The following is a 26,601-nucleotide window of genomic DNA, read 5'->3' on the forward strand; positions in this document are numbered from 1 at the left end:
TACAACAGTAAAATGGAAGTGATAACACCTAAGAAACAGCAATTTGCTTAAGTGCTTCTATTTTATCGTCACAACGATAAACTGTAAAGTGTCCGATTTATGGTACCTTTAAAAGGCAATAACCAGATATCACCTTAAACAGCACAATAAGGAATCCCTTCTGGTAGACACACAACTCAGGCTAAGAGGAAGGTGTCATCGACACTTTATGTAACAGAGATCTGCAGCCATTTCTCAGCGAGCCGAGGACCGTGCACTGAGACCTCATTGATCTCACTCGTACGATGTGACTTCGCTGCTGCAGACAAATCTAGCTGCAGAAGACGTGGCAGAACATAAATCCTGCTAAAGTACCCGATTATCTGTATTTCACGTGGAAACAAATCTGTCTTTATAACGGAGGTAAAACAAGCGTTGAGATATAGACAGGTTCTGGGGACGGGACAGTGAAATACAACGTATGTACATAGGGGAACTTACACATCACGCAGACACTCAATAAGGTTATGTTTATGTTATGTTACGTATTCATCTCTGTAGCAACGCACAGGTATGGTCACAGACATGTGTCGCTGTATAAATTACTTGGCATCTCTAAATGATGGATATTCCCAACCAGGGTCACAAGAAATTATGGGTAATAAAAATTTGACAATGGGGAATTTAGGTGACTTCTAATTTTTTTTTATTAAGGATGAAATAAACTAGCTGTATTTCTATAACCGTTTTAAACATACGTCTGTGCATTAAATATTCTGTAGCCATCTACAGCCATGTGAGTAAACACAGATCTGTCTGCCTGTTGTTCTTTATTGTTCTGTCTATTTCTTAATGACACCCTGTGTCATCTGTCCAACTTCTGCAAGTCTATTATATAATTCCTAGGTTCCCAAACTGTGTGCCGCGACGCTGCCACAGGGGTGCCGTGGACAAGAAGAGGAAAAAAAACAAAAAAAAACCCCAAAACTTACCAATCCGCCGGCGCCCAGGAACCAGCATCCTCTTCCCTCCTCGCTTCTCACTAAATGTTGAGCGTGACGTCATCACGCCCGACATTCAGTGACAAGAGGATGCTGGGTCCTGGGCGCCGCCAGACTGGTAAGTTGTTTTTTTTTTTTCCCTCTTCCTGGCCATGGCGGTATGCAGACGGGGCAGAGCAAGGGGGCAGAGAGAGGGGGCACAGAGTGTGTGGATGCAGAGGGGGCACAGAGTGTGTGGATGCAGAGGGGGCACAGAGTGTGTGGATGCAGAGGGGGCACAGAGTGTGTGGATGCAGAGGGGGCACAGAGTGTGTGGATGCAGAGGGGGCGCAGAATCTGTGGATGCAGAGGGGGCGCAGAGTCTGTGGATGCAGAGGGGCACAGAGTGTGGAGATGACGCAGGGGGCACAGTATGTGTGAAGATGATGCAGGGGCACAGAGTGAGTTAGCTGTAAATTATTCTTTGACAGAAATAGAATTGAAAAAAATATATAAAAATATTATTTTCCCTTGGATTTATGTGTATTTTTTGCATACAACTAAATAAGTATTTCTGTCTTGACCTAAATACTTATTAAGTTTTTTGACCCAGTTACTTATAGCTGGGGGAAAAAATGTTGTGTGTATGTTCCTTGCAGGATAACCCCACCCTTTCAAGCACCTGTTATGGCCTATAAATTGATTTGAGCAGCTTCCACTTTTGTATTTGTCTGAGAGGCATGTTGGTGTCAGTAGCTGAGAGGGGGTACTGGCACTGAATTGCTGTTTGGAGGCTTCTGGGGTACCTCTTTGGTAAGTTGGCTCTCAATTTAAAAACACATATGTATGGCCCAAATATATGGGACTCTCATTGTTTAGAGTAGGACCATCCTATTAGCAAAAACGCCTTGCTGTGGCGGATGGCTTCAACATACATTTGCAAATGTGTGCAACAAAGACTTTTGCATTTTTATCTACAGTAGAAATGGCAGCTCTGTTGCTGGCTATAGCAGTGTGCTGGGGGAAAAAATGTTGTGTGTATGTTCCTTGCAGGATAACCCCACCCTTTCAAGCACCTGTTATGGCCTATAAATTGATTTGAGCAGCTTCCCCTTTTGTACTTATAAAACGGGACTGCTCAGTAATTATTTTGGAGGGGTGCCTTGAAAAAATTACGGAGACTCCAAGGGGCATATTAAATTCCGATCCGATCCGCGGTAACGCGCGTTACAGCGGAAAATGCGCAATACTGCCGGTAATACTGTACCGCAATAACGCGGATTTTCGTTCGCAGCCCATCCACGTTATTGCGGTACCGTGAATTAGGTTCGCGGCCGTTCCGGCGCGATCCCGCGGATCGGGATCGGAATTGAATATGCCCCAAAGGGTGCCGTGAACTGCAAAAGTTTGGGAACCACCGATATAATCCAAGCTGTTATTATTTACAAGCGACACGTGACTTTCTACCAAGGGATGGGAGACAGCACGACACCTAGACCTCAGTTATATAGATTGTATGGCTTTCTGCTAAAAGTCCTTAAACTCGGTGCCCAATAGCCAACACTGCCCATTAAGGACTTCTCATGCAGACAGGCCCGGCGCTCCCATTAGGCAAGGTTAGGCACTTGCCTAGGGCGCCGGGCTCTGGAGGGCGCCACAAGAATGTAAATTACTTTAAAACTGTGCGTCGACCGCTGACCATACCTGTCACGGCCGCCGCACAGCATTCAGATGCACAGGGGAGGGGGGGGGGAAGAGGCTATTGCTCACCACCGCCGCCTCTCTGCTCCGTCTCCTCCCCTCCACTCATTAGTGTCAGTGAGTGGAGGGGAGGAGACGGAGCAGAGAGGCGGCGGTGGTGAGACAAGGTAAGGAAAGACGGGGGGAGGAGGGGCGCCGATATTTGCGGAGGGGGGGGGCACCGATTTTTTCAAAATGCCTAGGGCGCCATGGACCCTAGCACCGGCCCTGCATGCAGAATGTTGCATTGTACGGAAAGTCTTGTGCTGCACTTCGTAGATGGAGCTGCGAGAACCCGTTGTCCTTTATGAAAGCAGCACAGTCATACGCCGCATATCCGGGACTGTGGAGACAAATATAGTGGTGACGTGTTCGTAAAGTCCTTGTTCTTTTTGCTGCGAGTGTGCGATGAGGACTGTACGTCGGTGTACCAATCACTGGAGCTGGTTAACCAAGAGGACATTTGGTGTGAAGCCTTCTGATCCAAGGCTAGGAAGTCCTATGACTTTACTGAGAGTTAGTTCTCTGTTGGTTTGAGGTTTGACCTCAAAATTGCAAAGTTTAAGAAGGTTATTGGGGGGGAGAAGCAGCTAACCAATAGGACAACCCCTCTTTAAATCGGGGAATTTTCTCTGGGTATAGACCTTGGGTAGGGCGGTGTGCCATGGGTCTTCTCACAAAATCTCAGTGAACTCTCAATTTCCACCACTGTGAGGCGCTCCGGTGTCACCACAGGACTAGCCTAGGATCAGAAGGGTTCACGCCGAACGTCCTCTTGGTTAATTAGCTCCAGTGTACGGTAAACTGACACCATGTTTTGAAATTTTAATGCCGTTCTAGTCAACTTCCAAAATGCAGAGCGAGGCCTTGGTTCTTACAAGAGGTCTACGGCAAGTTGTACAGCACGGATCAGCTATACCAGCTTCAGAAATACTATTTACAATCGATGCTGTACAGAGCTCTACAACCCTCCAGGGGTTAACCGTAATAGATGTGATAAAAGCCACAGATGGAAAAATAGATTTTCCAATTCTCCGAGGAACTCTTTTAGAATCCTCACAGTTACACGTTAGAGAAAGAAGATTGAGCAAAATAAAAAGAGAGAAGCAATTAATGTATCAACGTCCGACCATTTTCCCCTAACACCTCAAATCTGAGTCTATTATGGAGCATAAAATGTATTTGTTTAATGGTTTGATGGTCATTACCGCGCAGAAATCCAATATCGTCTTTTATACCTCTTGTGGTTCACAGCCAGGTCATATATTTCCTGGTCACATCTCTGTTGTGGCCGTCACCTGAGTACACAGCCAGATGTAGCCGACATCCCTTCATTTCGATACACTCGCAGGAAATCCAGTGCTACATATACAGAGCCGGGCACCGTCCGTTCACAAGGAGACCGCCAAGTGCAGGACTGACCGTTCCTCAGTGTGAAGTATGTTACTAATGGATGATGCCAAACTCGAGATATAGTGAAAAAACGTGTGTGTGTATAGGCAGCAGGGTGGCTCAGTGGTTAGCACTTCTGCCTCACAGCGCTGTGGTCATGAGTTCAATTCCCGACCATGGTCTTATCTGTGTGGAGTTTGTATGTTCTCCCCGTGTTTGCGTGGGTTTCCTCCGGGTGCTCCGGTTTCCTCCCACACTCCCAAAATATACTAGTAGGTTAATTGGCTGCTATCAAAATTAACCCTAGTCTGTCTCTCTGTGTGTATGTTAGGGAATTTAGACTGTAAGCTCCAATGGGGCAGGGACTGATGTGAGTGAGTTCTCTGTACAGCGCTGCGGAATCAGTGGCGCTATATAAATAAATGGTGATTATATATATATATATATATATATATATATATATATATATATATATATATATATACACACATATATATATATATATACATACATATATATATATATATATATATTTACACAGGGGGACATTGTAATCTGGATCCTCTATGGTTGATTATGTACAGCAAAAGTGATTTGATGTAAATATTAAAATACATTCAAATATTTTATATTTATCTTACCTCTGTACTCGGTAAACTCTCGTCCACGGTGGAACGAGAGCCAAAATTCTCGCCACCAAATCTACCAGCGTGCTGGGAGAATAACTTCTGTATCTTCCGGTTTTCCAGAGTTCGTACAATCCGGTTCCTCGGATAACTAGCGTCGGATAGAGCTTCATTCCATCTGGCCGGAAAGCCGGGTTCTCAAAAAATTCCTGTTAAATAAAATCAGATGCGTTGGTCTAGTTAATCTTTGATGAAGAAAGAAACATATCCTATAGAAGTGTAGAACGCTGCTGCAAGACTGATCTTCCTCTCTCACCGCTCCACATCTGCTGCACCACTTTGCAAATCCCTACACTGGCTCCCTGTGTCCTTCAGAAACAAATTCAAAAGTACTCATCCTTACCTACAAAACCCTCAACACCACCACCCCTTAATACCTCTCCCTCCCACCCTCTTAGATCTACCTCTGACCTGCGCCTTGTCTTATCTCTGGTAACCACCTCTCAATTCTGCCTGCAAGACTTCTCCCGTGCTGCTCCCCACTTATGGAATTCCCTACCACGCCCAATCAGACTTTCCCACAGCCTTCAAATCTTTAGACGCTCTTTGAAAACCCATCTCTTTTTTTTTTAGAGGTGACCTTATCCTCAATAACACTGTTCTCACTAATGCACCCTCACAACTATCCCAATCTCCACTCTGAGCCACACTCGCTCCTCTTGTTTCAGCTGTGTCCTCTTCCACTTAGAATGTAAGCTCTCTAATGAGCAGGGTCCTTCATACCCTTTGTTTTCATGTCTGCATTTATTTTGTCTACCTTGTATGCCCCTGTTTTATGTATGTACTGTTTTCCCTACTGTATGGCGCTGCGGAGAACTGTGGCGTCTTATAAATCTATGATAATAATAATAATAGAATAAGGAAAATATTAGATATCGGTGACATGGTACCAGAACATCTACCGTCAGTGTCTTCAATCTGATTTGTGGTAAGCAAAGGCTGTATAATTAAATAATCCCCAGGATTGTATTCAAATAAACACATCATGCGCAAACATACGACACTATCAGTTATGGAACTACAAGGCCAAGCATGACCAGCCAGACAGGTTTCTTAAGCTTGATTTACACGTCATGTAAGCAGTGAATACTTTTCAGAACACAGACTTGGTCAAAACAGAACATAGAACAAGCCATCAAATCCCAACTACTGACGGACGCAGAAAATCGTAAACAGGCCGTATCTTATCCGACGACGGCGCTGTTAATGTGGAAGTTTAATTTACAACTTCATAGACATAAATTATATGGGAAGTAAAGAGCAGAAGATAAGGGCTCAGCTTGTGATGTTCAGATTTACCCAGAGGGAACCAGAGTCCAATCCCAGAATCCCCGGCTGGGGATTAGTCGCAGCATTTACGACGTTACAAATGGATTGTATTATACAGCTGGCGCGTCAAACTAACCGTTATGAATATTTATATAGTATTTGATCTGGAAACAAACAAAAATAGAGAGAGAAATAAAAGCACAAATAATGGTGAGGAATTGTTGTTGGTAGTGAGACCTTAAGGACAAGTTAATCACATAATATGTTCTTGAGGATGACAGAATGGAACAGCAAGCATGACAAACAAAGGAGAAACACGTCATGTCAATAATAGGCATGAAGCTGGGAGTGAATTAAAATGTACTAGATATTTACTCTGAAAAATCATTTACTTTTTTTTTTTTTTACCCATTCGATTTTCCTCTTTTTAAATCCACGTCGTCATCCCAACATCAGCAAATAAAGGCACTGATCGATATTAATATGTCAAGACCTGCGCAAAAGAACGTGTGCACTGCCTTTATTACAGCTGATGGGCCCCGATTCTTGTTCGGACCGGACGCAACCTGAATGTAAGTTGCATTTTTAAGAAGATCGCAGAACTTGAGCGCAGATCCGACCGTATTCAAATCTAAGTGGATTTCAAGGTTCAATTAAGTACTCTATGTCTACACAGTACATCTGTACTTAGACACGCAGAATAGACTGCAAGAGCCAAATGATTATACAAGAAAGGAACACTACTCCATTCGGTCATCACTGTGAATAAAAACCTGAAACTATAATCGGATACCTGCAACTCCGCAATAAATCCCTGTGTGATGTAATGATACCACTGCGGGTATCTTGTATGAATAAACCACATCGTATGAATAAACCATGTACAACAGGCGAGTTCATCTAGATGAAGAGTCAGATTAGACGGTCTCTCTTCCAACCACACACATTTGATATTCTACTCTAAAATCTTGGTAGCCATGCTATTACGTACATCTGCCCAGTATCATGTCCCAGACACCACGCAGCTCCATGTCCTGGAGGGGAGCGGGATTATAAATAGAGTATATTAGACAGAGAATGCAGCATATGTGACAGGAACCGGGATTATAAATAGAGTATAATAGACAGAGAATGCAGCATATGTGACAGGAACCGGGATTATAAATAGAGTATAATAGACAGAATGCAGCATATGTGACAGGAACCGGGAATATAAACAGAGTATAATAGAGAATGCAGCATATGTGACAGGAACAGGGAATATAAACAGAGTATAATAGAGAATGCAGCATATGTGACAGGAACAGGGAATATAAACAGAGTATAATAGAGAATGCAGCATATGTGACAGGAACCAGGAATATAAACAGAGTATAATAGAGAATGCAGCATATGTGACAGGAACCAGGAATATAAACAGAGTATAATAGACAGAGGATGCACAGATTAAACGATTCTTTCAGGTACAGATCGCCGGGGATTTGAAGCTAATGTAACACAGACATTTATCAGTCATGTGTTGCATTCACCTACGGACGCCGCAGACTCACGCCATGTGACTTTAGCCTTACATATTGTGTAAACATGGAGGACCAACTTTCTTAGATAAACACAGATCAAGCCTAACCCGTAATGTACAAAATGCCCCTTCACCAGTTGTCACAGTGCTGATCTAACTAACCTGACTGCGATATAGCAGCGCGTATCCCAAAAATAACCCTGTTGTCTAATAATAATAAAACCTAAATAAGTTATGTCATAATTCTACGTGTTGGTAGACGCGGTCGGAAGATGGACGCAACAGGCCTCCGCGTGCAGACGTCTTTGCCCGCTGTGACGCCGGAAAAGATTCAAGTGCAAGTCACACAGAACAACTAAACGTTAGCTTGGATCAGAACAGGATAAATTAGATTAATAAACTCATACACACAAAAACAAAACAAACAAAAAGCACAAAAATTAGAGAGAAAATAAAAACATTTGACTAAAAAAGTAAAATAAAAAAACAAAATAATAGTTGGGAGCTAGAACAGAAGAAGTAAGTCAGGCATTTGACACACAGGATATATACTGTACATTCTCCTAGAACAATTTATAAATATGATTAAGTGTCGCAGACTTGAATGATTGAGGGCTGTCAGTCCGTCTCTCCTCCGTTCCAGCCCGGTTACAGCACAATATCACAGTCTAGGAGTTTGCCCGGCTACGAATCATTTCTAAACTTCACCGCGTGGGAGGACGTCAGCTGGCAGCGGACAAGCTGATGAAATGGTTATAATTCATTTCCCAGAAAATATTCCACTTTACATCCACTTGCGCTTACATTAAGTATATTTCTGACAGTAGCTTTGTTTGACGGCTTTGATTACCTATCAAAGGCATCAGTGAATGTGAGCGCTGGAAGCTGCACATAATAAAACAGGCCCCAGAGAATTACGGGAACGCAGCTAAAATATTCACACTCTGTAGCTGCTTAATGTCCTAACACCGCCTCGCCACTGCAAGGTTTTATGTTGTTCCTGCCACGCTCAACACTAAAAAATAAAAGCAATTTATTGGTAAATATTTATAGTAATTAAAAGCAATAGGGTAAAGTTACTGACTGCTAGGAGTTACCGGTCCTTTTCATTTGTTATTCTTAACTTCCTGCCCCAGTTTTATTGTCATTGAGAAAATCCTTCCCACTCCGTCACTAATTCATGCTGGGCATATGAACGGACGTGCTAGCAGCTTCAGGGTATTCTATAGCATAAATAAACAGGAATAACATTTGCAAACCTTGGAAAAGCAGAGTCAGTGCTATGGAAAGGTCTATAGATGTGGAAGGGCTTATTATGCACAGAGCAAAGAGATTCCTGTAAATCTGTGTACGATGTGTTTCTACATTATATCTATACAAACGTAGAGAGATCTTAAAGGAACACTAACCATGATCTACTGTGTGCTTAGCACAGAGGAATCTATAGGCTAGACAAGTGTCGGCTAACCTGTGACACTCCAGGTGTTGTGAAACTACAAGTCCCAGCACACCCTTCCAGCAATAAGCTGCTAAATATTGGAAAAGCATGCTGGGACTTGTAGTTTCACGACACCTGGAGTGTCACAGGACGTAGTTTTGTGTTATCTCCCTGTGAAACCCAGCTCTGACACACATCTCCGTCACCATTAGACCCCCCCCCCCCCGGCCCCCTCAAACTATAGTGCCGCAGGAAGATTATCACATCTCAATAAGACTGATAGGAGGCAAAACGGATTCTGGGGAAGAGAAAGCAAACTATGGAACTGTACCGAATTAAGATCTCTGGAAACAGTATTTTGTTGGCCATACATGCTGCAATATATCACAAGTGGCCTAATATCACAGCATGTCTGGCCCAAACTACAGAGATGCTGGATACTGATCCCATAGACACGAGGAGCTGAACGTCTGTACAAAGTCCAACATTGTACCCCACTTGTGTGGTCAAATTACACATTCATTGTTATGCTGGGCGGCAGGGTCGGCCGGCTTGTCTGACTCCATCACAGAATCAGGGCAAAGTCCTTTATGTACAATATAGTAATACAGTCATCCATTCATATTTATGTTAGACATATACAAAGGGAAGGACTGCCGTCCGCTATGGCTATCTGGTGTCAGGGGTACCTTGTCCCACCATAGAGCACATTATGAATGGCCTCCGTCACAGATATTTTCAAATGCGTTTGTTGATATTGTTGCCCATGTTGCAAAGTACTACTTCTTATATTCTGTACACAATTCTCAATATTTTATTATTCTGCATGTCATCTATTACTATACATATGGACAGGTTCACAGTATCACTTCATTTTGTACTGCATGTTTGATGAAATTCTGCCTCTATGTACAGCACTGCACAGTATCACTTCTCTATGTACAGTATCACTTCTCTTTGTGCTGCATGTTGGATGGAATTCTCTGTATCTCTCCGAGTACAAGCACTGCACAGTATTACTTCTCTTAATGTACAGTTTCACTTCTCTTTATATACAGCACTGCACATTATCACTTCTCTATGTACAGTATCACTTCTCTTTGTGCTGCATGTTGGATGGAATTCTCTGTATCTCTCTTTATATACAGCACTGCACAGTATCACTTCTCTCTGTATGCATGTTGGATGTAATTCTCTGTATCTGGGGTACCAGGACTAACATACCCCAGCTGCTGTCACACAGAGGAAGGAACTGCTCTAACCAGATCGTGTCTTTCGCTCTTTATAACTTACTGCTAGTGGGAGCCAATTCTCAGTATCTATCTCTATTCTGTATGCCGGGTGTAATCTACAGTATTGTTGCTCTGTATGTGTAACAGCTGAGGAATATAGACTGTAAGCTCCAGTGAGGCAGGGACTCATGTGAGCGATTCCTCATTCTCTGTACAGCACTGCGGAATATGGTAGTGCTATATAAATTTAAAAAAAACACTAACACCACCATACTGTTTAGATAACAAAGAGATACACTGGACCTCTTAAGATCCAAAAAAGTTAGCTGAAAATTGCTAGTGCCCTGGATGACAGAGAGGTTCCAGGAAGGAGGAGGGGGAGGTGAATAAGGGGCAACAACACCACCACTGCTTGTGTGAAACACCGCAGCTGTAAGAGTATGTACAAGAAATAAATCTGCCCCCGAAGTCGATGCTAGTAGACTCCGAGAACTAATATTCCATCTACTATCTATAGGGAAAATAGGGCAGCCCTACATATTATAGAGAGTGTCGCTTATATATGGACCTGTCCAGCAACATAGGGTCCCTAGACATTGTAATCAAGTATGGGAAACCCTGCATTACCCAACAATTACTGGAGATCACATAGACTAAAGACTCAGAAACATACTGAGCTGGCACACTGAGCGGTACCCAGAGACATACTGAGCTGGCACACTGAGCGGTACCCAGAGACATACTGAGCTGGCACACTGAGCGGTACCCAGAGACACACTGAGCGGTACCCAGAGACACACTGAGCGGTACCCAGAGACACACTGAGCGGTACCCAGAGACATACTGAGCTGGCACCCTGAGCGGTACCCAGAGACATACTGAGCTGGCACCCTGAGCGGTACCCAGAGACATACTGAGCTGGCACCCTGAGCGGTACCCAGAGACATACTGAGCTGGCACCCTGAGCGGTACCCAGAGACATACTGAGCTGGCACACTGAGCGGTACCCAGAGACATACTGAGCTGGCACACTGAGCGGTACCCAGAGACATACTGAGCTGGCACACTGAGCGGTACCCAGAGACATACTGAGCTGGCACCCTGAGCGGTACCCAGAGACATACTGAGCTGGCACCCTGAGCGGTACCCAGAGACATACTGAGCTGGCACACTGTGCGGTACCCAGAGACATACTGAGCTGGCACACTGAGCGGTACCCAGAGACATACTGAGCGGTACCCAGAGACATACTGAGCTGGCACACTGAGCGGTACCCAGAGACATACTGAGCTGGCACACTGAGCGGTACCCAGAGACATACTGAGCTGGCACACTGAGCGGTACCCAGAGACATACTGAGCTGGCACACTGAGCCGTACCCAGAAACATACTGAGCTGGCACACTGAGCCGTACCCAGAGGCCTGAGCTGGCACACTGAGCCGTACCCAGAGGCCTGAGCTGGCACACTGAGCCGTACCCAGAGGCCTGAGCTGGCACACTGAGCCGTACCCAGAGGCCTGAGCTGGCACACTGAGCCGTACCCAGAGGCCTGAGCTGGCACACTGAGCCGTACCCAGAGGCCTGAGCTGGCACACTGAGCCGTACCCAGAGGCCTGAGCTGGCACACTGAGCCGTACCCAGAGGACTGAGCTGGCACACTGAGCCGTACCCAGAGGACTGAGCTGGCACACTGAGCCGTACCCAGAGGACTGAGCTGTACCCAGAGGACTGAGCTGTACCCAGAGGACTGAGCTGTACCCAGAGGACTGAGCTGGCACACTGAGCTGTACCCAGAGGACTGAGCTGACACACTGAGCGGTACCCAGAGGGCTGAGCTGGCACACTGAGCGGTACCCAGAGGGCTGAGCTGGCACACTGAGCGGTACCCAGAGGACTGAGCTGGCACACTGAGCCGTACCCAGAGGACTGAGCTGGCACACTGAGCCGTACCCAGAGGGCACCACTGGACCTAATGGCAGCTGAAGACATTGCTGGGTAATGATGAGATATAAGAGTTGGTTCTATCTGGAAGTTCCCTCTTATAAACAGCATCCTTATATTGACTTCTGTTCCTTGTGTACAATTCTGCAGCCGTGACAGAACCGGTGATTAATAAGCGCCCCCCTTACGGTGCCAGTGTCATCCCCTCATCCTGCTGCAATACAGAAGCTGAGCTTATCGCGTCCTGGGGAATGAGGTGTCAGCTCCTCCGAGAGTCTCATTAATCGTGTCTGAGCGAGTCTGTGATTTATCTGAACTATTACTTTAATTATCTTATCGGTGGCACCACCAGCACTCAAAGCAATTCACCGTATAATTCCCATTTACTGCAGAGAGTGGGACTGGGGGGGCTGCTGACTCACTGGAATTACAGGAAAGGAAACACCGTGACGCCGATGATGAGCGGAGAACAACTAGAAGCTGTGTTTATAAAATGTTCTGACTAACTGATCGCAGATAAATAACATACACACTTACAGCTCTCAGATGTAATCTGGTCTATGGGCAGCTGATCCCCAACAGAGAACAACACACAGCAAATAATAGTTGTAAGATGCTGAATCATACCAATACTAAAATGACCAATTAGATGGATGTAATAGGTATAAGAGTGTCTATGCTGGTAGTGTAGCCGAAACCTGACCCGTGATCGGTGACTACCTATTACACACTGGAGAGCTGAGTTTACATTGAGCAATACATACATATACATATATATATATATATATATATATATATATATATATATATATATATATATATATATATATATATCTCCAGCTCTTACATGGGTCCACAAAAAGAAGCTGGATGTATGAACTTTGTTTCATACGGAGTTGTGTTTAACACCACAATCTCCTTGCATCAGTGTGACAGAAGCCTGACATCAGTGCTGGAGACCCTGCTCCTTCCACTATATAACTCTCAGTCTGTGACTTCCTGCTGCCTCCATTCCCCTCCTCACATCATGTCACTGCCCCTGTCATATGCAGCCCTGTCCTCACTCACACATCACTCATCTCCTGATATACTCTGTGCTGATGGGCAGGGCCGTTACTAGGGCTGTGCGACAGGGGCGACCGCCTAGGGCGCAACGCTGAAGGTGGGCGCAATTTAGGAATATTTTAGGTTAATTTGGTTAAAATTGAGGGCTAGGGGGCGGCATTTGTCTTTCTCGCCCCGGGCACTAGAATTCTAAGTTACGGCTCTGCTGCTGGAGACCCTGCTCCTTCTACTATATAACTCTGTCTGTTACTTCTTGCTGCCTCCATTCCCCTCCTCACATCATGTCACTGCCCCTGTCACATGCAGCCCTGTCCTCACTAACACATCACTCATCTCCTGATATACTGTGTGCTGCTGGGGATCCTGCTCCTTCCACTATATAACTCTCAGTCTGTGACTTCCTGCTGCCTCCATTCCCCTCCTCACATCATGTCACTGCCCCTGTCACATGCAGCACTGTCCTCACTAACACATCACTCATCTCCTGATATACTCTGTGCTGCTGGAGGTTTGTACACGTTTCATTTGAAAGGTATATTTGGATGCGAGTCACATTCCATTGCACCAGTTGGCATTTAGAGAAAACGTCCAGGGGCAAAGCCACTTTCAATTAGAGCACTAGACGTGATATACATACTGTGACCACCTAAAGGCTATAACTAATAACATTCACACATCAGATAGATCTCAATAATGCAGCGACAGCTCGTATATAGTGGTCTGGATGAGAATTATACAATTTATATCTGGTTACTTACTATGAACTGCTCGATATCACGTTCCAGGCCCATGTTAGGTAGATCGGGCATCATGTGAGACACCACTTTGAATCCGGCGTCCTTGGACATGTGGAAGGACTCACAGACCGCTTTCACTGTGTGGCCCCTTAAAGAGAGAGAGAGCGTAATAAGAGCAGAGATCACGCGCAAGGAGGGCAGAGGCCGCAGCGAGGGCAGAGGCCGCGGGGGCGCAGCGAGGGCAGAGGCCGCGGGGGCGCAGCGAGGGCAGAGGCCGCAGCGAGGGCAGAGGCCGCGGGGGCGCAGCGAGGGCAGAGGCCGCAGCGAGGGGAGAGAGGGGGCGCAATGAGGGGAGAGATCGCGCAATGAGGGCAGGATGGTAATAAAGTAGTGTGTGCAAAAAAAACAACAACACAGCAGTGTGATTAAGCGCAATGGGGTAAATGTTTTATACCTTATAAAAAGGAAAAGTGAAGGTGTAGCCCATAGAAACCACACAGATTCTAGTTATCATTTATCTAGTACATTATAGAACATGCTAACTAGAATCTGATACCACTCACACTAATACACCCTCACAACTGTCCCAACTTCCACTCACACTTCAAATATAAGCTCTCTAATGAGCAGGGCCCTCCATACACTTTGTTTTCATGTCTGTATTTATTTTGTCTACCTTGTATGTGCCTGTTTTAATGATGTCCTTGTTTTACCTACTGTACAGCGCTGCAGAGCACTGTGACAGTTTACAAATCAATGATAATAATTAATGGTACTGACAATTGTTTCTGACTAATTGTGGCACTGTCCCAGTTATGAGGGAGCCAATAACTATCAGAAACTGTGGTGCATCAGTTATTGACCTAAGTTCCTTTAGCACACATGGGTGTTCGGAGCTTTATCAATCTTAAGAATATTTAGTCATTACTGCACCTCCTCCTGTGTTACACAAAGAACATAGGCTCTGTTACACAAATTATTTCCACTAAACAAAAGAAACTAACACTCGTGCTTACAGACACTAACCATGAATTTTGAATAAATGTATGTGTTATTAAACTCCTATACAAGGTAGACTCAGTTGGTTAGGCCTGGTTGATCAGCTAAAGGTGCTCTATAATATACAATGTGCCAGTAATGCTCACACAGCTGAGGCAATCCTTGTCTATATTGAACCCTTATCCATGAAAATACAGTTGTGTCTCAAGGAAGTCACTAGTTCCAAGTGAACCAATAGGATGCCATGAATATAGCTACATAGAACATGGCTCTAAAGAACAACGTGGGGAACTGAATCTCCCCCTTAAGGTGTATGTCGTGAACATAGAGAACTTACAGTTTATAAGGAATAAATCATAACTGCAGTGTAAATATGTTATATCAAATGGATCCATTGATAAGTTTAGCTAAAGTGTAAAATGTTAAGATAGAAAGTATGTTGTGTGTGTATTTGATGGCTCTGTACATCGCAGTGTTAGAAGATAGCAGTGTCACCTGTAGCAGATACAAAGGGCACTTGCTGTGAGATATATCCTGACACAAGTCAGCTTTTGGACACATGAATAGACTTTGTGGGGCCGGTCACAGCTGGACATCCTTGCAGCCAAAGGCAGCATTTTGAAGGCCTATACAGGTATATAGAAATATGAGCTTCAAAAAGGAAAATGTCTTCATAGTTCATATTTTGGGAAATCCAGGTGCAACTCCATACTGAGGAGCAGAAATCACACCAGGGTTGTGAATGACAGGTACTGGCGGTATCCGGGAACAGCTATAATCACATATCTTTGGAAAAGGTATGTTACATTGTCAAAATTTCATCATGTTTGGTATCAAAAGATGGACAAAGTCATAAGAGATATTATTAATAAAAATGGGTCTGTGTGACGCTCCACAGAAAAGTTAGGTCACATAGTAGAATTGAGTAGTAAATCAGACAACATGCAAATGGTGATTGAAAAAGTGTCACAGGCCACAACCCCCGGGGTTAGGAAGAGGTATGGAAGTGTCTTTAAAAAGCTAAAACCAGTGACAGCAAATTGTCAGACTTTTTGGGAAATCAATTCACATTGATAAGCTATCCATCTTCCAAGCCAATTTCCCTTGGCCAGAAAAGGCAATTCACGTAAGTGCTACTCTGAATGTAACCCCTTTTATTTTAAACTGCTTTGCTTGTTATGTCAATCTATTAATTGTTTATTCATTATTTTTTTATATCTGTATGTCCTGTACTTTTAAAGAACTGAGATGGAAGAACCGCACTAGGTAAAATATTGCGAGCATAAAGTATAATAAATCCTGATTAACCCGAAGAAAAAAATTCAAACCGGGGGGTGCACCCAGACACTGATGTATTTAGTTTATTGCAGAAAAAGAAAAGACAGTGTAAATTGAGGCACTCCGTGGATGCTCATTAAGATTTAACTTTTATTAGATTGATTAAAATGGACAAGAATTGAGCGAAATAGATAAAAGGATAGATAAAAGTTGTGAATAGTGATTAAAATGCAAACAGATTTTTGCAAGGTCTCACCTTAATCCTTTTATATATATGAGATAACAGGCTTAAATGGCACTAGTTTACAGCTATGTAACACTTAATGTTATAAGTAAAGTAGTGGGATTAAGCTAATCATATTGTTATCCAAGCACCAATTAATAATAGCGGTTAGGTAAGATTATTCTAACTAAAATGTCAACCAACCTTGGGCTAAGGATAAACTTACAATAGCATCACAAATAGAGTTCTCCTATGGAGCTTGTGGGAGGTAGTCTTATAACTTAAGAGTCTGGTACAGGCTCATAGCTTAAGAGTCTGATAAAGACTCATAGCAAAAGTCCCTCTCATACATAACTCGTAACGCTAAATTCTGATAGATTTAGGTAGAGACATAGGAGAATAGTAAAGCTAAGTACAGGATTCGCGGGGTTTTGTGAAATTTCCCTACCTAAAATAAACTGGGAAGCGATCCTTGAGGTACATAGCATAAAGAAAGGTGAGACACAAACGCCGTAGGGAAATTTCAGAAAACCCCGCTTATCCTGTACTTAGCTTTACTATTCTCCTATGTCTCTACCTAAATCTATCAGAATTTAGCGTTACGAGTTATGTATGAGAGGGACTTTTGCTATGAGTCTTTATCAGACTCTTAAGCTATGAGCCTGTACCAGACTCTTAAGTTATAAGACTACCTCCCACAAGCTCCATAGGAGAACTCTATTTGTGATGCTATTGTAAGTTTATCCTTAGCCCAAGGTTGGTTGACATTTTAGTTAGAATAATCTTACCTAACCGCTATTATTAATTGGTGCTTGGATAACAATATGATTAGCTTAATCCCACTACTTTACTTATAACATTAAGTGTTACATAGCTGTAAACTAGTGCCATTTAAGCCTGTTATCTCATATATATATATAAAAGGATTAAGGTGAGACCTTGCAAAAAAACTGTTTGCATTTTAATCACTATTCACAACTTTTATCTATCCTTTTATCTATTTCGCTCAATTCTTGTCCATTTTAATCAATCTAATAAAAGTTAAATCTTAATGAGCATCCACGGAGTGCCTCAATTTACACTGTCTTTTCTTTTTCTGCAATAAACTGTCCTGTACTTTTGTATAGTAAATCTATAATTTAATATGTTGCGTCCTTGATACGTGAACGAATCAATTAGCCTGTTAAGAAGAATATAGCTCAACCAAGTTAACCCTTTGAATGCCGGTTGTTGATTTGTTAATATATTTGACTAACAAGCCTAGTGTGTGCTTGCATTTACATTTGTGTAACAGTATGAAGGTGTGAAGAGTTAACCCTTTGTTCGCTGGTGTGGGTCTTGCTAGTCTGTGAGCAGCTAGAAGTATTGTGTGCCAGTGAAGGACAGTAGATTGGGGTCATATTGCCGTATTCAATAGGTGGTGGCAAACCTGAAGTGTGTGAGGTGCGAGCGCTGTTTGGGGGCGATTCAGTAGGTCTATAACCTGTGTGATAAGTAGAGAGAGACTGCGGCTGGAATCGTGTGACCTCATACAGCAATCACCCCCAAATTCACGGCAGCTAGGAGCGTGTTCATGACAGTGTATAATTAAATGATATCAAGGACTGAAGGGGGGAGAGGGAAGACAAGGAAGGGTGTTGCTGTGAATTAAGGAAAGCCTTACAAGCTATAGGGACCAGGCTAAAGATAGGTATTGAGGAGGAGAGGACTTAAATTATAAAAGGTTATAACATCATCCATGTAGCCTGTAAAGTTATATCGATCGGAAGCACAACGGGCTTTCCTCCGTTAACAATATCCCGTCAAAGCAATCTCTTTCTTAGTATTATAAATGGTACCAAAATAAGATGATTAAAAAAAAAAAAGTCAATATTTCTGAGGATGTAAATATAAAATACAACTAATTAAAGCTGTAAATGTTTTCGATTTCTACAGAAATACCTTTATTATGCATTTTGAGAATAGGTTTTAAAATCTTTCAAAATAAGATTTTAATGAAAACATTCACTGGGTGAGTGGGGTTGTTGCTCTCTATAAGACCTCCCCAGAGAGTGGGGTACATCAACACTTACCAGGACTAATACAGAGGGACAGCCTGGCTCCTGTACACAGTGTATGTTACATGCCATTAGTTCTATACTGCTTAGAATGTAGGTTATAGGAATGCCACATCCTCCGCACCATTAATAAGGGAGGTGAAAAGGTTCTTTTAAGATACATTGAGTAGAATAGAAAGGCCATGAATACATGCGGAATTGCACAATCAATAATTGCAATCACTGTTTACTAATGAGCGTTGTGTGTGCTATACAGATTAGTTTTCTATATGAGTGGCCATGGAATGAGGAGGGCTCTGTGCACACCCATACATTAGGAGGGCTCCCCGATTCACTAAGACTGATGCATAATCTGTATAGATAATACAAAAACGCTGTGTGAATGCAGGCCATTGAGGACGTCACTGAGGCACGAGGCACTCGATGCCTCAATGCTGTTAAGAGTTCCTAACGAAAGGATAGACTGGATAAGAGTAGCCCAGGAACTCCCACCTTATACTGCCTCTTGCAGTCCTCACTATTGACCATTGTATACTCTATATTCCCTGTATTTATACAGTAGCCCAGCAGTTACCAAAGTGTGCGCTGCGGCTCCCAGGGGTGCCGCGGCCAGGTAGAGAGAAAACAAACAAAAAAAACCAAAAACTTACCAGTCCAGTGACCCCGGGACCTCCCTCCCCCTGAATGTCGGGTGTGACGTCATCACACCCAACATTCAGTGACAAGCGACAGGAGAGAGGAGGATGCTGGGACCAGGGAGCCGCCAGATTGTTTTTTATTTCCCCTCTTCCAGGCCCCTGGAAGAGGGGTCAGGGTGAGAGGAGGATGCAGAGGGGTCAGAGTGAGAGGAGGATGCAGAGGGGTCAGAGTGAGAGGAGGATGCAGAGGGGTCAGAGTGAGAGGAGGATGCAGAGGGGTCAGAGTGAGAGGAGGATGCAGAGGGGTCAGAGTGAGAGGAGGATGCAGAGGGGTCAGAGTGAGAGGAGGATGCAGAGGGGTCAGAGTGAGAGGATGATGCAGAGGGGGCATAGAGTGTGTGCAGATGAAGGGGGCAGGGGCGCAGGCAGGGGGGGTTTCTGGGTCTCCAGAAACCCCTCCCCTCACAAAGTGCCCCACATAGCGGCACTGTACTATACAGCAGCCACAGCGATGTCAAAGAAGCGTCCACGGCGGTGCTCTATTGTATACAGCACCGCCGTGGACGCTTCTTTGACAGTGCCGCGGCTGCTGTATAGTACAGTGCTGCCGAAACAGCAGCTCTCGCGGTTTTTTTTGGGGGGGGGCACACTCTGAGTGCAGATGAAGGGGGACACAGAGTGTGTGCAGATATAGAAGGGAGGGCACACTGTGAGCTAGCTGTAAATTATTCTTTGACAGAAATATAATTGAAAAAAATATATACAAATATTATTTTCCCTTGGATTTATGTGTATATTATTTTTGCATACAACTAATTAAGTATTTATGTCCTGACCTAAATACTTATTACGTTTTTTTGACCTAACTACTTATAAAACGGGACTGCTCAGTAATTATTTTGGAGGGGTGCCTTGAAAAAATAATGGAGACTAAGGGTGCCACGAACTGAAAAAATTTGGAAACCACTGCAGTAGCCTATTGTGCACTAGCACAGTCATAGCTATTGATAAAATAAAAGCTTTTTCATTTTATATAAATTTATATTGTGAAGACATGACTGCATTTCATTAATTAGGGCAATTACAATTATAATGCTGAAAAAAGAAAAAAAACCGAATTGAAACCCCGGAGAAAAAAAAAAATATAAAAATGACAAAACGATGGGATACTGATTACTTTAGCCGATAGACATTACAACCCCGTACTGCTCAGCTATTATCTGCGGAGCAACAAAACAAAGGCTCTTATCCGTAATGGTCCCACCTCCCACAAGTCAATTACTTACAGCAATTACTCCTGATTGTTTTGATGTTTAAATGTCAAAAGGAAAAGAATTTTCTGTTTGGCTCACCAATTGGTTATCGCCAAAAACAGCTGCTGCTGCTGGTTCTCTGCGCACATCTGCTGTCTAATAACAGACATGTCGATGATGGAGGACAGAGGGGATACCACCCTTGAACTTTTGGAGAATCTCACACAGGCTTCAGAGTTCCAGGCAAAGATGTTCACACAAGACTCAAGAGTATAATGAGTCTAGTTACGAAAAGTTAACTTCCTAAGTTACGGGCACTTATTTACCCATCTATAGACTCATTTCAGGCATAGGCCTGATTATCCAATAGCCTGCCGAGGCTGAAGCCTAGGGCACAAGGCTTTTGGGGGTGGGTGCAAAATGGTGACATGGAGAGGTATAAAATGACATTCACTTTAAAATATAATAGCTGTTCTCCAAAGTAAAAAGTAAACTTGAAAGAAAAAATGTAGTAAGGTTTAATCATGATGTAGAGGCTGAAGACAAGGCTGGTAGAGGGTGAAGGAAGACGGATTTTAAATTAATTAAAAGCAAGTTAGCTAATTTGTGTCAAAAAGCTTAAACGGCCAAGCACGGCATGTCCGCTAATCCCTCTCCCAACATAGCTGAGTAACAAACTATCTCTTCTGTATTTCCAATGGTAGGTTTACTATGTTTTCACATTTGGGTGCGGCGAAGCAAAAGCATAACAACAAAACACATATTTAATTTGTTAACGTATGGAAACCTTTACAGACATATATGGGAATATTAACAAATGCTCTGCCACACTGAGCAGGAGACTTACACTACCCATCATATCCAGCCTCATTCTTATTTAATGCTCACACTCTTCTCAGGACAGAGCTGGAGAAGAATCTGCAATTACAGCACAGGTATTCACCCCAGCATATGCTGACAACTTAACAAGAACACGTCCTTCCTTTCTCCTCTTTACTATCGTCGAGGGGTGCTTGACATTTCACAGAGATGTTACCGACCTGAGCCTCGTCTATTAGTGGCTGAAAGGATTTATTTTTTTGGCCAGCGGTATAATTAAAAGGTATAATGAATAACTTTTTCTATTGAAAAGGTTTGGTAATGACCACACTTCAGGGATAACTAATGGAGATAATTCCGTGTAGGGGTGTTTAATTCACTTTTGTAGGAGTTGAGTAAGTGGTCCTTGAGCTCTCAGGCTAAACTTTTATTTAACAAAAGATTCTCAGCAAGACAGACGTGAAGGATTGATACATTCAGAAAGATTCCTACGTTGTGATTGTACAGTTACAGATGCAGCACACTGATTAATAGATGTTACATAGTGCTGTCTGATAAACACTAGAGACTGAGAAACATTTAATTTTGTTTACGTTGGCAGGGGCCATATTTCTGTTTAACCTACAATCAATCTATGAATAGGTCTCCTCCCTTCAATGTACATGGAGTGCCAGCGGCATTAAGGAAGCGTCTCCTGAAGAAAACATTACTAACAGCCCCTCAATCTGTGACACAGCAGACAGGGGAGTAAGATGCTGGTGTCTGCGGAGGAGCAGAGGTGGTCACTGGGTAAGAGGACTATAATTTGTGACCTGACATCACCTCCAGTACGACATGTAAACCAGGCCTGGGGGAGAAAGACATCTTCTGTATTGGATCAGCTACCAATTCATATGGATTAACAGGCTGCATCCCCAATGTAGTGATCAGCTGCATTCACTCTGACCTGTCTCCATTACGAGTGGGGCATAAAGTCTCCACCCCCTCTTCCAGCTGCAGCCCCTCTTCCGTTCCCATTTGCAGCTGCACCCCCTCTTCCGCCCCCTTTTCCAGCTGCACCCCCTCTTCCACCCAATATTTCCAGCAGCACCGACTCTTCCGTCCCCATCTTCCAGCTGCACCCCCCTCCCCCTTCCCATCTTCCAGCTGCACCCACTCCTCCACCCTAACCTTCCAGCTGCACCCCCTCTTGCTCTTTATATTTCCAGGTGCACCCCCTCTTCCGTCCCCATTTGCAGCTGCACCCCCTCCTCCATCCCCTCTTCCCGCTGCACCCCCTCTTCCACCCTAATCCAGCTACACCCCCTCTTCCACCCTATATTTCCAGCTGCACCCCCTCTTCCACCCTAACCTTCCATTTTCAACCCCTCTTCCACCCCCTCTGCCAGCTGCACCCCTCCTCCATCCCCTCTGCTAGCTGCACCCTCTTCCATCCCCATTTGCAGCTGCACCCGCTCTTCCAGCTGGACCCCCTCCTCCACCCTATATTTCCAGCTGCACCCCCTCTTTCACCCTAACCTTCCAGTAGCAACCCCTCTTCACCCCCTCTGCCAGCTGCACCCTCCTCCTCCGTCCCCTCTTTCAGCTGCACCCCCCTCCTCCTCCGTCCCCTCTTTCAGCTGCACCCCCCTCCTCCTCCGTCCCCTCTTTCAGCTGCACCCCCTCCTACGTCCCCTCTTTCAGCTGCACCCCCTCCTACGTCCCCTCTTTCAGCTGCACCCCCTCCTACGTCCCCTCTTTCAGCTGCACCCCCTCCTACGTCCCCTCTTCCAGCTGCACCCCCTCCTCCGTCCCCTCTGCCAGCTGCACCCCCTCCTCCGTCCCCTCTGCCAGCTGCACCCCCCTCCTCCGTCCCCTCTTTCAGCTGCACCCCCCTCCTCCGTCCCCTCTTTCAGCTGCACCCCCCTCCTACGTCCCCTCTTTCAGCTGCACCCCCTCCTACGTCCCCTCTTCCAGCTGCACCCCCTCCTACGTCCCCTCTTTCAGCTGCACCCCCTCCTACGTCCCCTCTTCCAGCTGCACCCCCTCCTACGTCCCCTCTTCCAGCTGCACCCCCTCTTCCGTCCCCATTTGCAGCTGCACACCCCCTCTTCCTTCCCCATTTGCAGCTGCACCTCATCTTCCAGCTGCACCCACTCTTCCACCCTACATTTCCAGCTGCACCCCCTTTTCCATTCCCATCTTCCAGCGGCACCCCCTCTTCCACCCTAACCTTCCAGCTGCACCCCCTCTTCCACCCTAACCTTCCAGCTGCACCCCCTCTTCATATTTCCAGCTGCACCCCCTCCTCCATCCCCTCTTCCAGCTGCTCCCCCCTCTTCCTTCCCCATTTGCAGCTGCATGTCCTCTTCCAGCTGGAACCCCTCCTCCGTCCCCTCTTCCAGCCTATATTTCCAGCTGCACCCCCTCTTCCATCCCCATCTGCACCCTTTCTTCCATTTCCATCTTCCAGCTGCACACCCTCCTCCTTCCCATCTTCCAGCTGCACCCCCTCCTCCTCCCCCTATGCCAGCTGCACCCCCTCTTTATATTTCCAGCTGCACCCCCTCCTCCCGTCCCTTATTCCAGCTGCACCCCCTCTTCCGTCCCATCTTCCAGCTGCACCCCCTCTTCCACCCTATATTTCCAGCTGCACCCCCTCCTCCTTCCCATCCCCATCTTCCAGCTGCACCCCTCTTCCATCCCCATCTTCCAGCTGCACCCCCTCTTCCGTCCCCATCTTCCAGCTGCACCCCTCTTCCGTTCCCATCTTCCAGCTGCACCCCTCTTCCGTCCCCATCTTCCAGCTGCACCCCTCTTCCGTTCCCATCTTCCAGCTGCACCCCTCTTCCGTTCCCATCTTCCAGCTGCACCCCTCTTCCGTTCCCATCTTCCAGCTGCACCCCTCTTCCGTTCCCATCTTCCAGCTGCACCCCTCTTCCGTTCCCATCTTCCAGCTGCACCCCTCTTCCGTTCCCATCTTCAAGCTGCACCCTTTCTTCCGTTCCCATCTTGCAGCTGCACCACCTCTTCCAGCTGCACGCCCTCTTCCATCCCCATCTTCAAGCTGCACCCCCTCCTCCTCCTTCCCATCTTCCAGCTGCACCCCCTCTTCGACCCTATATTTCCAGCTGCACCCCCTCTTCCGTCCCCATCTTCCAGCTGCACCCCTCTTCCGTTCCCATCTTCCAGCGGCACCCCCTCTTCCGTCCCCATCTTCCAGCTGCACCCCTCTTCCGTCCCCATCTTCCAGCTGCACCCCTCTTCCGTTCCCATCTTCCAGCTGCACCCCCTCTTCCGTCCCCATCTTCCAGCTGCACCCCTCTTCCGTTCCCATCTTCCAGCTGCACCCCTCTTCCGTTCCCATCTTCCAGCTGCACCTCTCTTCCGTTCCCATCTTCCAGCTGCACCCCTCTTCCGTTCCCATCTTCCAGCTGCACCCCTCTTCCGTTCCCATCTTCCAGCTGCACCCCCTCTTCCGTTCCCATCTTCCAGCTGCACCCCTCTTCCGTTCCCATCTTCCAGCTGCACCCCTCTTCCGTTCCCATCTTCCAGCTGCACCCCCTCTTCCGTTCCCATCTTCCAGCTGCACCCCTCTTCCGTTCCCATCTTCCAGCTGCACCCCCTCTTCCGTTCCCATCTTCCAGCTGCACCCCTCTTCCGTTCCCATCTTCCAGCTGCACCCCCTCTTCCGTTCCCATCTTGCAGCTGCACCTCCTCTTGTCCTCATTTGCAGCTGCACCCTCTCCTCTAGCTGCACCCCTTCCTCCTTCCCATCTTCCACCCGCACACACTCTTCCACCCTATCTTCCAGCTGCACCCACTCTTCCATCACCACTGTGCCACCATTCTCTGAATTCAGAGCTCAGATATTCGCTGTGCTAAATTACTCATTACCAATGAGAGAAACTTATGGAACCTGATGCTCAGAGGATGATGATGATGATGAAAGTCGCTGCAACCAGAATTCTGCTATATTTTGTAAGCTGTAGTAGAAATATTACAGCTACAATATGAACGGTTGCTATAGGTTACATTACTTGTTTACTCCCACCAACCGGTGTGTATAAATATATATATATTATTATTATTATATATTCATTCATGCTTTATACCAGATAAAGGATGATTTCCCCGGTCTGCAGCATACACACCCGCCGTCAGTGTCAGGGAACGAGAGTAATGACAAGGACACGCTGGAATATAATGGAGGTCAGGGACACCCAGGATTACCAGTCTTACAGTTGAAAGATTTACTGATTGTGCTGATGTGCTGGGCGGTTATCTCCCATCTCTCCCACTCACTCACCGGCACTTTACTGACTTATAAGCAGCTTTCTATATACTGTATCATGGGGTCAGGTCGTGCTCGGGAGCCCGGCCAGGTACCACACAGCCCTGACACAGAAGTTACACCGCTACGGTATACAGAGACCCAGCTAACATCAGATAACTGAGGAAACTAAGGTCATCCCCAGCAGCGCACGTCGGAGCACACTCATTGTGATCACCAAGATAAAATAAAGTACTTACACACATCTAACCCATTGCTATAAAAATAAAAAACACTGATTATATACATATACTGAGGGGGGGATTTAGGGAAATGGGTGCAAAAGAAAACAGCAATCAGTCACCATTCTAAACGGTCATTTTTCCAGTGTAGTTTAGACAATGAACCAGGTTGCTACGGGCAACCACAGCTTTTATTTCAATCGGTTTTCACAAATGTGCTTTACTCCTTTATCTTCTTTTTAGCCCTGTCTGAATATCATACCTTATACACTCAGTAAAAAGGAAAGACGGGTATTTGAAAAGCCATCTGATGCTGAAAAATCACAATTAGGAGTATTGGTACGTCGCTTATGTTGTCGCATAGAGAATTGTAAAGATTAGAGATTAGAAAGGAAAGTTGTGATCAGCAAATGACAGAACAAACATTAGGCACCAATCACTACAAAAGCAAATAGATGTGATTCTGCCAATGGCAGGGGGCGACGTCTCATCAATGGGAGTACCAACATTGTGCTGTATACACATTTAGGAGTTGACCAAGATGATCACATGCTGACACTACACAGAAGTTCTATCAGAACTTTATATAACAAGGATATTGGGTATTTTGTACAGAAATCTTTAGAAGGTTTTTCTGTATATTTGAAAGCTTGAGGACACATTAATTTGCCATTACACCTATCCTGGCAGGAGACCTGTGCTACACATTAGACGATCGTCTCCCTTTATCACATTCATTCAACACAACCCTTCCCCCCCCCGTAGCAGCCAGCTGGAAAGATATATTCATCAAGGGCCCTTGTACTAAAACCCTGCAGAACCCCACGGGCCCCCCCACACAACGCGCAGCCGGCTGTACAG

General features: G+C 45.3%; 1 protein-coding gene across 2 annotated transcripts in view; it reads right to left on the minus strand.

Annotated features, from left to right (window-relative positions):
- The window catches only part of ELP3 (elongator acetyltransferase complex subunit 3), a 98,558-nt gene that overhangs the window by 26,847 nt on the left and 45,110 nt on the right, over positions 1–26,601 (minus strand). For both annotated transcript variants that reach the window (XM_075201181.1, XM_075201183.1), the window contains exons 9-10: positions 14,001–14,127; positions 4,733–4,926 (exon numbers count right to left, since the gene is read on the minus strand). In XM_075201181.1, coding sequence (XP_075057282.1) covers positions 4,733–4,926; positions 14,001–14,127 — 321 coding nt within the window. The remainder of the gene's footprint in view (positions 1–4,732; positions 4,927–14,000; positions 14,128–26,601) is intronic.

Source organism: Mixophyes fleayi, chromosome 3 (genome assembly GCF_038048845.1).
Source record: "Mixophyes fleayi isolate aMixFle1 chromosome 3, aMixFle1.hap1, whole genome shotgun sequence".
Classification (NCBI taxonomy): domain Eukaryota; kingdom Metazoa; phylum Chordata; class Amphibia; order Anura; family Limnodynastidae; genus Mixophyes; species Mixophyes fleayi.